The sequence below is a fragment of the Peromyscus maniculatus genome, chromosome 13 (assembly GCF_049852395.1).
Source record: "Peromyscus maniculatus bairdii isolate BWxNUB_F1_BW_parent chromosome 13, HU_Pman_BW_mat_3.1, whole genome shotgun sequence".
NCBI lineage: Eukaryota > Metazoa > Chordata > Mammalia > Rodentia > Cricetidae > Peromyscus > Peromyscus maniculatus.
Window position 1 is genome coordinate 58,444,154 of NC_134864.1, and position 15,159 is coordinate 58,459,312.

General features: G+C 41.6%; 1 protein-coding gene across 1 annotated transcript in view; it reads right to left on the reverse strand.

Annotated features, from left to right (window-relative positions):
* Positions 1-3,127: 3,127 nt before the first annotated feature.
* The window catches only part of Plcl1 (phospholipase C like 1 (inactive)), a 328,149-nt gene continuing 316,117 nt past the window's right edge, over positions 3,128-15,159 (reverse strand). The window contains exon 6 of the mRNA XM_006974884.4: positions 3,128-4,734. Within this exon, the coding sequence (XP_006974946.1) occupies positions 4,552-4,734 (183 nt within the window). The 3' untranslated portion in view covers positions 3,128-4,551. The remainder of the gene's footprint in view (positions 4,735-15,159) is intronic.

Below are 15,159 nucleotides of genomic sequence, written 5' to 3' on the forward strand. Positions count from 1 at the left end.
TTCTTTTAGACTATTATGGAATAACAGTGCTATGAACATTTGTGTGCCCTTTTTGTAGACATGTTTTCATTCTTTTAACATAAACCTATGAGTCATATGGTCAGTACATTTAATTTTTTGAGGAACTATCAAGCAGTATTCCAAAGCAGCTACACCATTGTCTATTCTCAGTATAGCGCAGGATGGTCCCAGGTTCTGTACATGCTACCTAGCCCTTGTTAGGATCTTTCCCATTACAGCCCATTTGGCTGGTATGAAGTCCTGTCTCACTGTGGCTTTGAGTATCCTGGGTGGTTGATGATGTTGAACATCACCCCATGGGCTCATCTGTGTATCTTCCTTGAAGTGACGCCTTTAAAGGCATTACACCCATTTTTAACATTGTGTTTAATTGTAGTAGTTCCTCATATACTATAGATCCAACATCTCTTATGAGATGTATAGCTTCCAAACCCAAACTGTGAGTCCTTCTGTTTGTTCTTGGTGCCCTTTGGAATACAAATATCTATATTTTAAATTTTTGATGAGATTATAATAAGCAATAAAACATTTGTGTTATTAAATTTCTCTAGAAACCAAAGAGAAAAGTTTTCATAATGCACTGGCAGAGATAAAATTAGAAAAAGACAATATAGCATCAACAAACATTTGAGCACTCATAAATTCTTTGTAAAAACTTAAATTAGGAAGTTGTCCTAAGACTATTTGGTAATTTATCTCAAAATTGAAAATACCTTAGGTCTGAAGTATCCCTTGACCCAACCACACCACTTCTAGAATTTTTTTCTAAGGGAGAAGTTAAATAACTTTATAATAGATTTTATCACTGTAATGTTTGCATAAAATAAAACAAAATTAAAGAAAGTCTAATAATAGGATATTAACTAAATATATTATGATATATCACACTCAAGATATAGTATAATAGTTATAAATTATATGGGCCAAAGATCACCACTTAGATGTCCAATGTCACCAGAAATAGCATCATGAGTAATGAGGTTCTCTGACTAATGGGGCAGTATGTGCCCTTTTTAGAGCGGTATCTTCAAATGATGCCAAGCAGCACTCTGTGTGTGTGTGTGTGTGTTCCTGTGTGTGTTCCTGTGTGTGCCTCTATGTGTGTGTGTCTCTGTGTGTGTATGTGTGCATGTGTGTATGTGTGTGGGGTGTCCCTGTGTATTTGTGTATGTGTGTGCATGTGTGCGTGCATACGCGCACATCTGTGTGTGTGTGCCTGTGTGTGTGTCTGTGCTAAGGTGAGGATGGGAAGGTGTGTTACATTATTAAAATAGCCAAGATTTTAAACAAAGTTATAAATTAAATTTAATATGAAATTTCTTCATTTCTCAAAATTCTATTCCTTACCCATTTTTGAAAAACATTCAATGACTAAATAAAATAAATCAATTTTATTAAGATGACACGCACACTTACATACAATGTCTGAGGAAATATAAATCAAAATGCTAATTAGTGATAGTTTTTATTTTTATTTTATACGCTCATCTGTTTTTGAGCTTTCTTATCTATTGCTAATGTTTTCTTTTCAGAGAAAAGACAACATATCTTTTTGTGGTGACAAAAGGGTTGTGAATCTAGTTAAATATTTGAGAATAAGATTAAAATCAAAATCACTGAATAAATATTCTTGTGCATGATATCAGACACCTGTGAGTTCAAATTTAGTTTTTCCGTTGATTACTTCAGTGACCATGACTTCTTATCTACAGATGTCAGTGGCTGTGGTGGTATTGTGTTCCCCAAAATATTGTGCATGCTAGTAAACTTATATGGGTTCAGAGAATGGAACAGCCACAATATTAAACATAGAGGATAGGCAGTGGTAGCACAGGCCTTTAATCCTAGCATTCCAGAGGCAGAAATCCATCTGGATCTCTGTGAGTTCAAGGCCACATTGGAAACAGCCAGGAATGGTGACTCACACCTTTAATCCCAGAAAGTGAGCCTTTAATCCCAGGGAGTGAGGCAAAAAGCAGAGAGATAGATAGGGCATGGAGACCAGAAACTAGAAGATTGGGCTGGTTAAGCTTTCAGGCTTTTCAGCTGAGATTCCTTCTGCATGAAGACTCAGAGGCATCCAGTCTGAGGAAACAGGATCAGCTGAGGAGCTGTCAAGGTGAGGAAGCTGTGGCTTGTTCTGCTTCTCTGATCTTTCTGCATTCACCCCAATAACTGGCCTCAGGTTTGATTTTATTAAGACCTTCTAAGATTCCTGCTATAAGCGGCTATACTTACCATCCCTCCCTCAAACTCCATTCATGATATAAAAATAAGTAAAAAGAGAATTGATAACTAATATACTACCACCATGCGTTCCCTAAAGTTAGTGGAGAGCAGTGGCTTTCTGTATGGTGGTTCAAGACTACGATGGAGGTAGGCATTTGTATACTGTAGAAAATGTAGGGTATGAATACCAACAAAGCTTGTCTCTGTGAGTTCGCCAGTTTGTCCAAAGGCAATGCTGTCCTAGGGCAACTCGAAAGCTCCTTCCTAAACTGTGTCCTACTTCCTGACTAGCAGAGCTGCCCAGAGAATGGACTAAAAGGTGCTAACAATTGCCAGAAGAATATCGGAAGGGGCAGAATCCCCAGCATGTTCTCCAGAAGATGTAGAGAGATACTGAGCATGAATGGATCTTAAGGATGAATGGAATGCAGGAGGGACTACTTCTAAAGACTAGGTTTGACCCCAAAGCAAAGCAAAGAAAACGTAAATATCCTCTATGCTTTCGCCACCCAACTTTATTACCTGCAAGGCATGGATTGATCCAAGTGGAACTGGAGACGTCGAGGAAGCCTCCAGCTGGCTGATGTCCGGAAGCTCTTGTTTCTGTCGATCGGATTTATCTTTCACCATACAGAATCACAGCAGCTCTCCTTCATTACTCCTCTCCCAGTGGGGTAAGTGTAACAGAGGGCAGAGAGAGACTTCCAGGCGGCCATAGCTCGGTTGGAAATCTGTCACCTCCCCCCAAATGTCTGGTTTTAGCCCCGTGAGTAATTTTATCGTATCTGGTCTGAGGAAATAGAGCACCCTCTAACGTTTTTACATAACAGAAGAACTTCGTTTTTTCAATAAATTCACAAGAAAAGAGAACAAGAAATCTGTTTTTGATATCTTTACTCTTTCAGTAATGTGCAACAGGAACAGAGCAGTATTAAGAAAAAGTCAGAAATAACACACAGTCGCAATAGAGGACGTTTATCTTTGCAAAATTTCAACAATTATCTTCTCTAGGCTCCCCCCAATTAGCATATTTGTTAATCAAATTAATTAAGAAGCTTTTCAAAATAAAAGCAATGTTTTAAATAAATATATTCTTTCATAACCATGGAACATTTAGTTCTGTTGGTGGCAATGAATGAACACTACATTTAAGAAGTTTGTGAGGACATTAGGGTAAAATTATCTAGATATAATTATAAATGTACCCTAATTAGACATTTTCTTCATGTGTTTTACGGTATGCATTAAAATTATCCCATACATGCTGTCTACTTAGTTAGTTTTCAAGTCATCATAAAGATGTTATCTGACTTACAGATATGATATTGTTTGAACAACGTCTTTAAATTTAAATTTCGTACCCTATACTAAATCCAATCCTTGCCAAGCATGTGCATCTGCCCACTTCTGGTAATAGAATGCCACACTCCCACCTCAGGAGAATGAGGTCTCCCTGCAAACCTTGAAATTTCACAACTGAAATCCTGTCACATCAACAGTTCAGTTACAACACACACTTGGTGTGTTTAGAGTACCGCCTGGGGGCTACAAATTCACTGTGGTCAGCTCTTCTACTGAAGCCACGCGCGTGGTAAACACTACAGAAACTAAATCCTAAATTTGATTTGATTTAATAAATATTTTTGAAGACTTTGCTAAATGAAGAAATGAATTTGTTTATCTTTCCAGAATTCTGATTTGAAAATTCTTTTTATTCACTTTCATGTCTACTGGAATTTTTAAATCTATATTTAAAATCTATAAAACACCTTTGCTTTGATAAATTTGGCTTTTTTTTTCCAATAATAAGCTGCGCTAAGATCTCCAAATGAAATGGCTAAGACAGAGAGGTAAAACTAACCTAGCAATGGATTACAATAAGTACTCATTAGAATTTCAGATTATCAACTGTCCCCAAATGGTCATAAAGAAAAAAGAATAACTTACTAAAACCAGTAATGCGACAGAGAATCTCTCTCTCTTTCTTACATTTACACACATACACACACACACACACACACACACACACACACACACACACACGTGTGCACATGCGCACAGGCAGCCACATGTAGGTCTATACTCACAGCTCAGAGTTTGAACACTACTACTGAAAGTTTTAACTTAGATAAATTAACTACAGGAAAATACTGACACTGTGAAAATATATGTTTATGTACAACACCCTATAGAGGGCACCATTTCTGTGAACATCTAAAGAACGTAAAAACGAAACAAAAATTCAAGAATGAGAAGCCGGAGTCCCGGACGCGGGCATGCACGCTGCCTCGGTGATCACGGTCACAGCTTCCCATTCTCCTCGCTGCTCTCCTTCTCCTCTATGGCTTCCAGGCTGCGCTTGCCCTTGGCCTCGGCACCACTGCCAGGGCCTTTACTCAGTCCACAAGACAAGCAGGCCAGCTGGATCTGCTTCATGTTCTCTATAGCTTCATTCTTGGCATTCTTCAGCAGGTCTCCTTGTCCCTACAAACGGGTAGAAACAGCAAAGAAGGAGATTATGGACCAGGCTCACGCAGCAAGGTTGCTCTGTTTCCCACCAGATGCTGACGAAGGATGAAACAGACCCAGACCTACGCACTCATTTTTCCAGGGATTATACCCAATGTTATTTTCCAGCATGAGTAGAGGACTTGGCTTTTTGGTTCTAGAACCTCAGACCTAGCCTCCCCAGCTCACTGCATGCTTGATGGCTGCTCCTTGTGATCCCTGGACAGGGGAACTCATGTGGACACATTGAGGACACTTGAACCTTCCACATCATGGTCTGAGATTTTGCTCATTATCACAGTTCCCACCCAGTCAGACCAAGATTTCTAGATTCTGGAGAAGATGAGGAAAGATGTTCTTCCATAAAACTGAAAATTAAACCGGCTTGTCAGATTAAAAGGCACAAAGCTAAGCATCCTGTGATGGAAAGCAGCACCCCATGCTGGTTTTAACACACTGGGTGGGTTATCCCCACAAGCTTCCGTTGGTACATGTCACCTATCCACATTCCTTCCGTGCATTTCAGCATCCTGAGGACAATGCCCCTGTCGGGCTAATGGAGAGACATTTCTCAAGGCACCACACATCCATCAAAATAAAAAGCACAAAAGGACTGCTGGGACACACTGGCTGTCATTGGCATCAATGTGTGAGAGGAAAACTTTCCCACTCGTTTTATTTTTTGGCATGAGTTCATCATTGTGGCGTTTGCGTGCACGCACTGATACTGGCCCAGGGCCTGAAGGATTGCAGAAGTGTGCAGGAGTGGGAATGAGTGTCTGGGGCGCACACATGGAAGAGGAAGTAACACCCCCCTTCACCCCCACTTCTCACAGCAGTGTGGGCCAGGGTGACCCTGAAGTGGTGAGGGGTGATATGGGAGGGTGGGGACGGCAATGACTGATGGAGCATTCTCTGAAGCACAGGCCCACTCAGAGAGGGGACCATAGCCTACTAGACAAAGTATTCCATGAAGACAGGCAACCTTTCTTTAAATCTTATCAATGTCATTTTCTTAACGTGTGGATAGACTACCTGCTAAAAGTGCCTTAAAATGTTTATCTCCTCAGAACTTATAAAATCAGTACCTGATTCTAACCTGATGCAGTGACAGCTAAGACCCTCTTTAACCTCTCATGAGAAGGACTGGCCACTTTGCCTACTGTTTGTGCTAAAATGGACTGTCTTCGGTCGTCCCAACCATGGTCCAGGGTTTTAGAAGCACACTTGGAGCCTGTATAGGTGGAGCCTTCTTGTGAGGAGAAATGAGTCTGAGCATGATGAGGTTCCATGCCTGGCCCAAGGCCACAGCCATCTAAGAGCAGAGATGATCTCAAATCTTGACTTTTCCCTCTAGACCCAGAGCCCTTTCCCACACACCATGAGGTTAAGACTTCTGAAGACAGCAAGCAGAGGCTGCAGGCTGAGCCTGTCAGTCAGGGATGCATTTCCTGAGGGGAAAATATTCACAACATCCCTGGAACTGGATAATTCTCTTAACAGAACAATGGATAAAGCCTGGCCCCAGACCCTGAATATTGAAGCCACTTATAACTTGTAAAATGCAATTATTAAGTAAAGATAATAGAACACATAAAGGGCATACTCTGGGCAGGTAATATTCTACTCTGAACATAATCATTCATTCAGTTGCCACAACAGTCCAGGTGATAGGCATTGTCATTAGCCTCAGTTTACCCATTATAAAACAGCATCAGAGTGACCACATTGCCCAGAGTCACATAGCTGCTCAGTGGATCTGCACTTTGTTCAAGGGCCTATGGTCTTCACCACTTTAAGATCTGGCCTCTTTCAAGAGCAAATGGATACATTTTTCGATTTACACAATCACACAGTTAAGCCACCTGTTCATTGTTTCCCACGCAATAACAGAGACAGGGAAGAAAATAACCGCCCACATGACACTGACTGACAGAATCTAGAGATGGGTGTGGGGCCAGGGATACAGGATACAGCAAGAACACCCAGGCAGGGACGAATGTCAGTGTGCCTCCCACCAGTTGCACTGTGGGGCCATTTTCTCATCTGTGAAGAGAATCAGAATGACTTTTGGACTTCCACGCAGTCCTAAGATTGAAGAACACAGGTTGAAAAGCTGTCTATGATTTAATGATCACAAATAAACTGCTATAAATTGATCTGCAAAGCAGGCAAGCTTTTCTACTGCCACCATAAATACCTTGCAACTATCTTGTAATAGACTTGAGGAGCATGTTTAAAATACACCTGCAGAGTCTGTTTTGCAAAGGGTATACATATGGATAGTATTTAAAAATGGAAAAACTCCCTTATAACCAAGCTATATTAATGATGTGACTATATCTAAGATCATTTTTCAGAGTTTTACTTTAGACTCGGTTTTGAAATGATCATCAAACGTTTTTAAAACCAATTGGCCTATTCTGCAGTTGTAAGGGAAGAATGAAAGGCAGGATGCTATCGGCCTGGGTGGTGTGAATGCATAGGACACTCTCACGCCTTTTCCTACAGCAGGTTATGAAGTGCGTTTTAATCAGCCCACTGTTACTGCACCAGTTCTGAGAAGTGGCATCCACGCCTAACGGCCAGACTGTGCCAGTTCTGGTGAACAGAAGCCAGTCTCTCTGGAAAACAATGGCCAGTCGGAGCGAACAGTTTGTACCAGCGCACAAGAACAGAGCTACCTCATCTCCTGATAACCCAGGCGACAGCACGCCCTGGCAGAAGAAAACAAGCTAAACCACTAACTAATGAAGGAGGGAAAAGAAAGGCTCTGAGGATCTTACACAGAAAGCGTGGGTTTAGCTGTTTACGGAAGCTGGAATTAGGGTTCCTTTCCATTCTGTGCTTTAAGGAACCACACACTGTCTTTCCTTTGGATCTTCCCATTTAAGCCACCAGAACCCGAAGAGAAATTCAGTTTCTTATTCTAGAAAATTGCAGAGCTGATGTGCATTACTAAGGACTCCTCCTCACCCCCAGGCCTCCTTAGTGATTTTTCCTGTTTTGTGCTCAGCAGTTTCCCCTAACCAGCTGGCTGCCCCTCTCTCCACTCTATCAAAAACACACTAACCAGCTCAACCAGAGCTCCTTGCTTCCCACATCTCTGTCCTTGGGGCATCTCCTTCAGAGGGTATCAGGCAAAAGAGTCTTGTATAGTGTGTATTTAAGGCACATCCAAAAAAAGCATTTAAAAAAATGTTTTGATGCTCTTCTCTTCAAGCAGGGGTCTCGGAGGAAGAAGAGAGCATGAAGCCGAGCGAATTTTATTTTCTTAGTGGCATATAAATTGAAACGCTTCTTGTGCACTAAAATTATCTGGGGTTGTCATGGCATATAATGCAAAATTAATGCACAATTTGACCACAGAATACTCAACTTGAAAGAAATGTCAAGCGGCCACTCCTTTTCTGTCAGAAAGCCTGTGGGAATTCACAGCTCAGAGGGGAAAATGGAGACACTTTAGTCCAAAGGACTGGAAGAGTACCCCAGAGTACCCCAGCATGCTGATGCTGATGGGACACGGAGAACAGCTGTGAGAGGCACGCACCACTCACCCTTCATGGTTATTTGGCTCCTGAATATAAGGTCGCATAGCAATTGCAACACATTGAGAAAGTAACAGCTGGAAACGTGGATAATCATAATAGATCATTATAAGAAGTGGAAGCTAAAAATTAATGACAGTTAATGCATATCTAAAGGCAAAAAACAAACATTCCTTGTCAAATAAATACCTTTAACTATATTAATTGAAATTAAAGTACATTGCCTCTAAATAAGGAAATACCCAACAGGATTCGGACTGTAAACATGGCTGCTGTCTCACAGTGTTACCACGTTGATTAAGTCTAAGAAGATGTCTTCCTAATCTTTTATACGCTAATATCTCAGAAGTTTGGGGCTCACAAGCTGATTACTGTCAATAAAATACTATCAGGATATCAATATGACTGAGGACACTAAGCATGACGTGATGTCTCATTATCTCATGATGCCATATACATGAAGGAAATCAGAATTCTAAATACAAATCGTCAACTAGTCTGTTTTATAATCTATCAGAAGATACTTGGGATTTTTGCTTTTTCTACCTCTCTTACCAAAAAAATGCAATCTCCTCCAAAATTTGAGAACGGTTTTGTCTGTGATGTGGCAGAGTCACCCTCAGGAGGCATCCATGGCTCTTTCACACCCGCCTTTCCCATGAGCATCCTCCCTTCCTGTCAGTTAGGAAGAGGGAGTGGCCTGTGTCTTTGTCACATGTGAAGGAAACGTGTGGGCTGTCCCAGGGCATGCCACAAATATGTAAAGCAGCTAACTGGGACTCTGGGAATGGAAAGACCCTCACATGTATACAATCACACACATACACGATGAAGCTTATCTCTAAGCTGTATGACGATCTCCGAGTGTACAGTCAGTTGCAGGCAGATTGAATCTCCTGGTGTTCTGTCCACGGAGGACATAACATTCACAACTAGGGGTCCCCTACCCCCCAGATAACATTGGTGAAAAAGCTGGCCATGGAGACCAAGGTAGCATGAACAACACTTTGTATTTCACCTCCTGTGTGGTGGCTAGATCATGGTGGGCTTGTAGAGCCATTACTAATTCAAAATCCACAGGTCAGGGAGTCTCCATATTACTTTAAAAAAAAAAAAGGTTAAAAGATCAGGAGATGGGGGGAATTCTCTGAGTTGATGGTTTAAGCTAGGATACAGGGACTGGGGAAAGGAGGGGTAGAGTATGGGTTTGCCAACACAAAGGATACATGAAGAAGTCTTATGTAAATCCACTAGTTTTAAAGCTAACTAAGAAATATAATACCCATAAAAAAGGAATTTGAACAGAAGTACCCTGCATGAGTGATCAATGCTGCTCCCCAAAACATGGGTTATTAAATAAAATGTTTAGTGCCAGGAGTAGGGTACCTCCCGAGGAGTTACGGGTCAGGAAAGACCTGGAAGCATCCCAGATAACTCAGGCTACTGCCCCTGCTCTTAGTTGCCCACCATAACTAGATGGTGAGATCCTGCTGCTGAAGACACCGCTCAGTTTGGATGTAGGACACAGAGACATCAACCGCCACTGACTAGGACACTCTCCCTGCGGGCCAACTCACAGTGCCAGAAGGTGCTAACTGTGCCACGTGGGAAGACAAGACACAGGTGGTTTTGCCAAGTGCCGGCCCCTGCATGCAACAATACTGACCTACCTGCAAGATGGCCCTGCAGATACAACAGTGGCATGGTAGTTATGAGTGTAACCCGATTTCTGCTTGAATAGGAGGCCTGTTCTACAGGGGTGACTTCATGTCTGGTTCTAGATACCTGGTCAGAAGCCCAGGGCTGAGGAGACCACAAGCCCTAGGGACTAACCTGATGTTCCTAGTTTGCTAAATGCTCATGCTTGTCAAGCTGCAGTCTAAGAAGTTATGTTTATGTCCACAGACTTGTGCTGCTCTCAACCTTGGTGAAAGGAGCTTCTTTGGGTAGTGGGTCATGGTTAATGCAGAGATTAATAACGGGTCAAAGAATGAAGTGTAAATCACTCTCAGTGCTCAGCAGCTGGTGCATCATCCATAGCAACATCTCCCATCCAAGGTTCAGATAGGAAGAATATGAGAGCTGGCAGAGGCGGAGGAGAGCGAGGAAATGCAGATGCCTGAACATGACATGGATGTTGCATACATCAACTCACAGCAGAGCAGCGGTAGTTACCTGCACATGAGCTGCCCAGGACAAAGCCTGTCAAAACTCCAGCATGACTAGAAGAGGAGCTACTAGCATCTGATGGCTCCTGAATGAACAAGAGTCAACGCTCCTTTGGAGACATGGCTGCTAGGTGGTTTCTCACGTACCAGTGGATGGTTCCACACCCGTGTGCATATGGACAGCACTAATTGGACTCAAGGGGTTATTAATAACATGAAAAAGGAGGACATGAAGTTGGGAGAGGGGAGAGATGAAGCACTAGGGAAGTCAGAGGGAGGTAATGGTGGATGTATACAATCAAAATATATTATAAAAATGTATGAACTTCACAAAGAATGAAAGCTACTATTAAAAGTAAGTCAAAAGCACCTTTATCAATGGCCTTCATTTGAGAAACTAAAACAGCATATAAAAATGTTTTGATATCAGAATAGAGGTTTTTCTCTTGATGGCACACTTCTAATATGTTGCTGTATGTGGAATATTGCATGAAACTATTCAAACATGGCCTGGAATTGTTGTTCCCTGGAATGAAACCTTAACTGTGTAGGAAATGTAGAAGATGTTTACAATAGCTACAGGGTACAAAGGTGTGATTATTAGAATATGTATAAAATAATTTAATTGCACTAAAAATTGAAGTTTTTATTTCATTGAGTTATCAATGTTCAGATTACTTTTCAGCACTGTGGCAGCATAATATTTAGGGACATTCTACTTGCTACTGAAAAAGCTGAAATATGTGTGAGTTCCTGGTTCCATACGTATCGATGTGATGACAAGAAGGTTGAAGTTTTAACTCAGTGAGCGCTGGAGAACTACAGGTCAGTTATAGTAGAGGAGGTGTGCAGTCAGCTTCATCTTAACACAGCTTTGGCTGTTTTCTTCTGAACTCTGAGCCCCAAACAAATAAAACATTGATTTTTAAACCATTATGCTAAAATGTAATTTATATACTTATAAAAAACAAAAAGATAATTACATGCTTAGTGACCCATTAGAGTTTCAGATATTTTTTAATTTAATTTGTTCTTTGACAATTTCACGTGTGTATAATGCATACTGATTACTTGCCATCACATGGCTTCTTTTATCTCTCTACTCCTCATCTTCCCCCCTCCCTTCTCTATAAATCTTTTCCTCATAGTCCTGTCTATTTGTTGTGTTTTGTGACCGACTGAGGGCTATCTGTGTGGCCATGGATCAAAAGCTGTACATTGGACCCTAATGGGCTCCACAGAAGACATACAGTTGAAGACAACGACTTCCCCTTTCTTGGAGTGAATAGCCAACAGTTTAGCAGTCAGGAGCAGGATCCCATGAGCTCTTTCCCCCATCCATGACTAGTTGTTGACCAGTCTTGCCCAGGCCCACAGCTACTTTGAGTTTATGATTGAAATGCTTGTGTTGTGCTAGATGGTGGCATTTCACAGTTATTATCCCCATATTCTAGCTCTCACATTCCTTCTACCCACTTTTCACAATGTTCTTTGAACCTTAGGCTATCTTGTTTAGCTATAGTCTCTATATTTACTACCATTCACTAAAAAGAGAACAATCTCTGATTAGGGATGAGAGTAGCTTTTGTCTACAGATATAAACATAGATGCCGGGCGGTGGTGGCGCACGCCTTTAATCCCAGCACTCGGGAGGCAGAGGCAGGCAGATCTCTGTGAGTTCGAGGCCAGCCTGGGCTACCAAGTGAGTTCCAGGAAAGGCGCAAAGCTATACAGAGAAACCCTGTCTCGAAAAACCAAAAAAAAAAAAAAAAAAAAAAAAAAAAAAAAAAAAAAAAGAAAAACAAAAAAAAAAAACATAGAGACACACAGAGGGAAATTTTGTGCTGTGTCAATTTTGTGAAACAACAGTAGCAAGCTCTCCATCTCCTCCATGACCTCCTCAGGCATGGGTTGTTGACTGCATTTACAACACTACTCATAGGATTCCTTCTGTGCTTCGGGCCTCAAATGCAATTAGAAGATGGTTGGCTGCACTCTAATAGTTGTGTTATTCTCTTATATCTGGGCATACCATGCCTGGAAGGTTGGTTTCATAACTCACAAAGCTCATAGCTGGGTAAGACCATTAGTGGCCTTTCTCTTCGACCTGCCTGTAATCTTCTCACACCTGGAAAGTTAACCAGCAGAGAGGACATGTCCTGTTCAGGTCCAGCTGTTTCCTCTGCATCTTGCAACTGAGCTGTGCAGTGTCCTTAGCAGTGGGGTCTATCCTCCAGTTCTTGCATATATCCAAGAGAACTGGCCAGAGCCTGCACTATTTGGGGGCCTCTAAAGTCTCCCTGACCAGCAATGGAGGAATCCCACACCCCCACACCGAGCAGCACCGGATTGTTCGTTTAATAGCCCGCTGCTCTAGACACAGGACCATGTATCCATTGAGGGCCCCTCTATCTCTGTGTGTGTAGTTTGGTAAGTGATGCAATGTTTTGTTGTTAACAACAACAGTGCCACCCACTTCCTAAAATGTGAGGAACCCGAGGACTCTGACGCGGGGCATTATGTCATTACGTCACAATCCTTTTCACAGTAAGGACTTCCAGCATTTCTGCTACTTCCCACCCAATGTTTCCCCATTTTTCCAAAGCTCCCCTGAGGGGGCAGTACTGTGCTTTGGGAGAACACCCAGACCAGACTTGGGGGGCGGGGTCGGTGACAGTGACGGTAGATGCTGTTTCTGTCCCCACAGAACTTAAGTCTAATGAGGGATAATAATGAGCAAATAACCACCAAAGGTGTGGATAGTGCTGAGGGAAAGAGATACAAGGCTGTGCTACAGGGGACCAGACAGAGCCACCAGAGAAGGTGACAGATCAGGAGCAGAGTCTGCTCTTCTTTCCTGACATCAGTGAAAAACAGTCTAAGGGGCTTCTGATGTGTGCCTGGGGTCCTCAGTCTGTACAGTCTGTGGACACACAGATGCACGGCACAGGAGAAAGTTCTGGAAGGATGCAATCTCCATGCCACCGCACCAAACTTGCCTAACACATCCCATTGTTCTTACGTTGTCTCTATTTAGAATTAATTTTATTTCCTTGGAACTTATAACTGAAAGGCTAAAAGAGGAAAAAGAGTAAGTAACAAAACATTTAGTGACAATATCACTTAGTTCTTTCAAATTTTTGAGACTTTGGAAGTCTGCCTTCATGACTTAAAAAATAGGCCAAAGAAAACAAACAAACACACACACACACACACACATTTTCCAGACTTACACAGGAACTAACTGAAAAAAGATAATATTTCCTGGTTCCCAGGCTTATAGGCATTTTTCACTGCTGTATTGTATTTCTATTTAGATTCTGCTATGGTTTCAATATGGGTTGAACTTGTAACCAAAAGTGTTGTATATTGGAAGTTTGGTCCCTAGTGGCAATGTTAAAGACATGGCTTTAACAAATGAGGGCTAGCATGAAGATAATAAGTTATTAAGGAATGAATCTTGAAAGGAATTAATATAGTTCTTGTGGGACTTCATTTAATTTGTGAGGAAGAATTGCTATAAAAAGGTCAAGACAAGGGGCTGGGGAAATGGCTCAGTGGTTAAGAGCACTGGCTGCTCTTCCGGAGGTCCTGAGTTCAATTCCCAGCAACACATGGTGGCTCACAACCATCTATGATAAGATCTGATGCCCTCTTCTGGTATGCAGTCATATATACAGAATACTCATAAATAAATAAAAACAAAATTAATAATAAAAAAAAGGTCAAGACAAGCTCCCCCTCCCCCATCTCTATGGCTTCCTGTCCTGAAATGTGATATCACTGGCTCCTGCAAATGCCGAATGCCATGTCCTGAAGCAGTCATACTAGAACTATGCCCATGAAGTTTCAAGATCATAAACTAAAGGGACGTGTTTTCTTTATACAATACTTTGCCTTGGGTCTTTTGTTAAGGCAATGGAACACAGACCAATGTAGACAGAGTATATGATACTAAGCACATGTCATGTAATAAGTCTTAGCAATGCACAGAAGAAAAGAAATAGCTTAAGAGAGCCTTTTAGTTTATACAAGAAAAAATTGGCAGATTTCCATGACATTCATACTATCTTTATGCTTATACTTTGAGTTCTGACCTTTCTTTCCAATATAGGTATGGAGTTTGGAAGGATTTATTATTTTTTTGAGACAAGACCTTGCTACAAAGCCCAGTGTGGCCTTAAATTTGCTACACAGTTCAGAATAGCCTCAAACTCATAATCTTTCATCCTCAGACCCCAGAGTCCTAGAACTGCAGGCACCATGCACCACAACACACGGTATACTTATTAATTTTAATCTCAGCTAATTTCACAGGAAACTGAAATATGAAAGCAATGGTACTAAACTCACAAATCAGGAATATGTTAGAGGAAATGACCGGTCTTAAATTAATGGGGCGTCAGGGCTCAAGAGACGGCTCAGTGGCTAAGAGTATTTGTTGCTCTCACAGAGGAGCTGGGTTCAGTTCCCAGGACCAACAGACAGTTAACAACCAGTTCTAATTCCAGCTCCAGGAGGCCCCACACCCTCTTTTGGCCTCTACATGCACTGATACACATGGTGCCCAGACATACGTGCAGGTAAAACACTCCAAACACGCAATAAAAATAAACCTTAGAAAAATATGCCATCATAAACCCTAATAGATCAGTTCCAAAGAGATCATTGAAGAGTTTGATTCA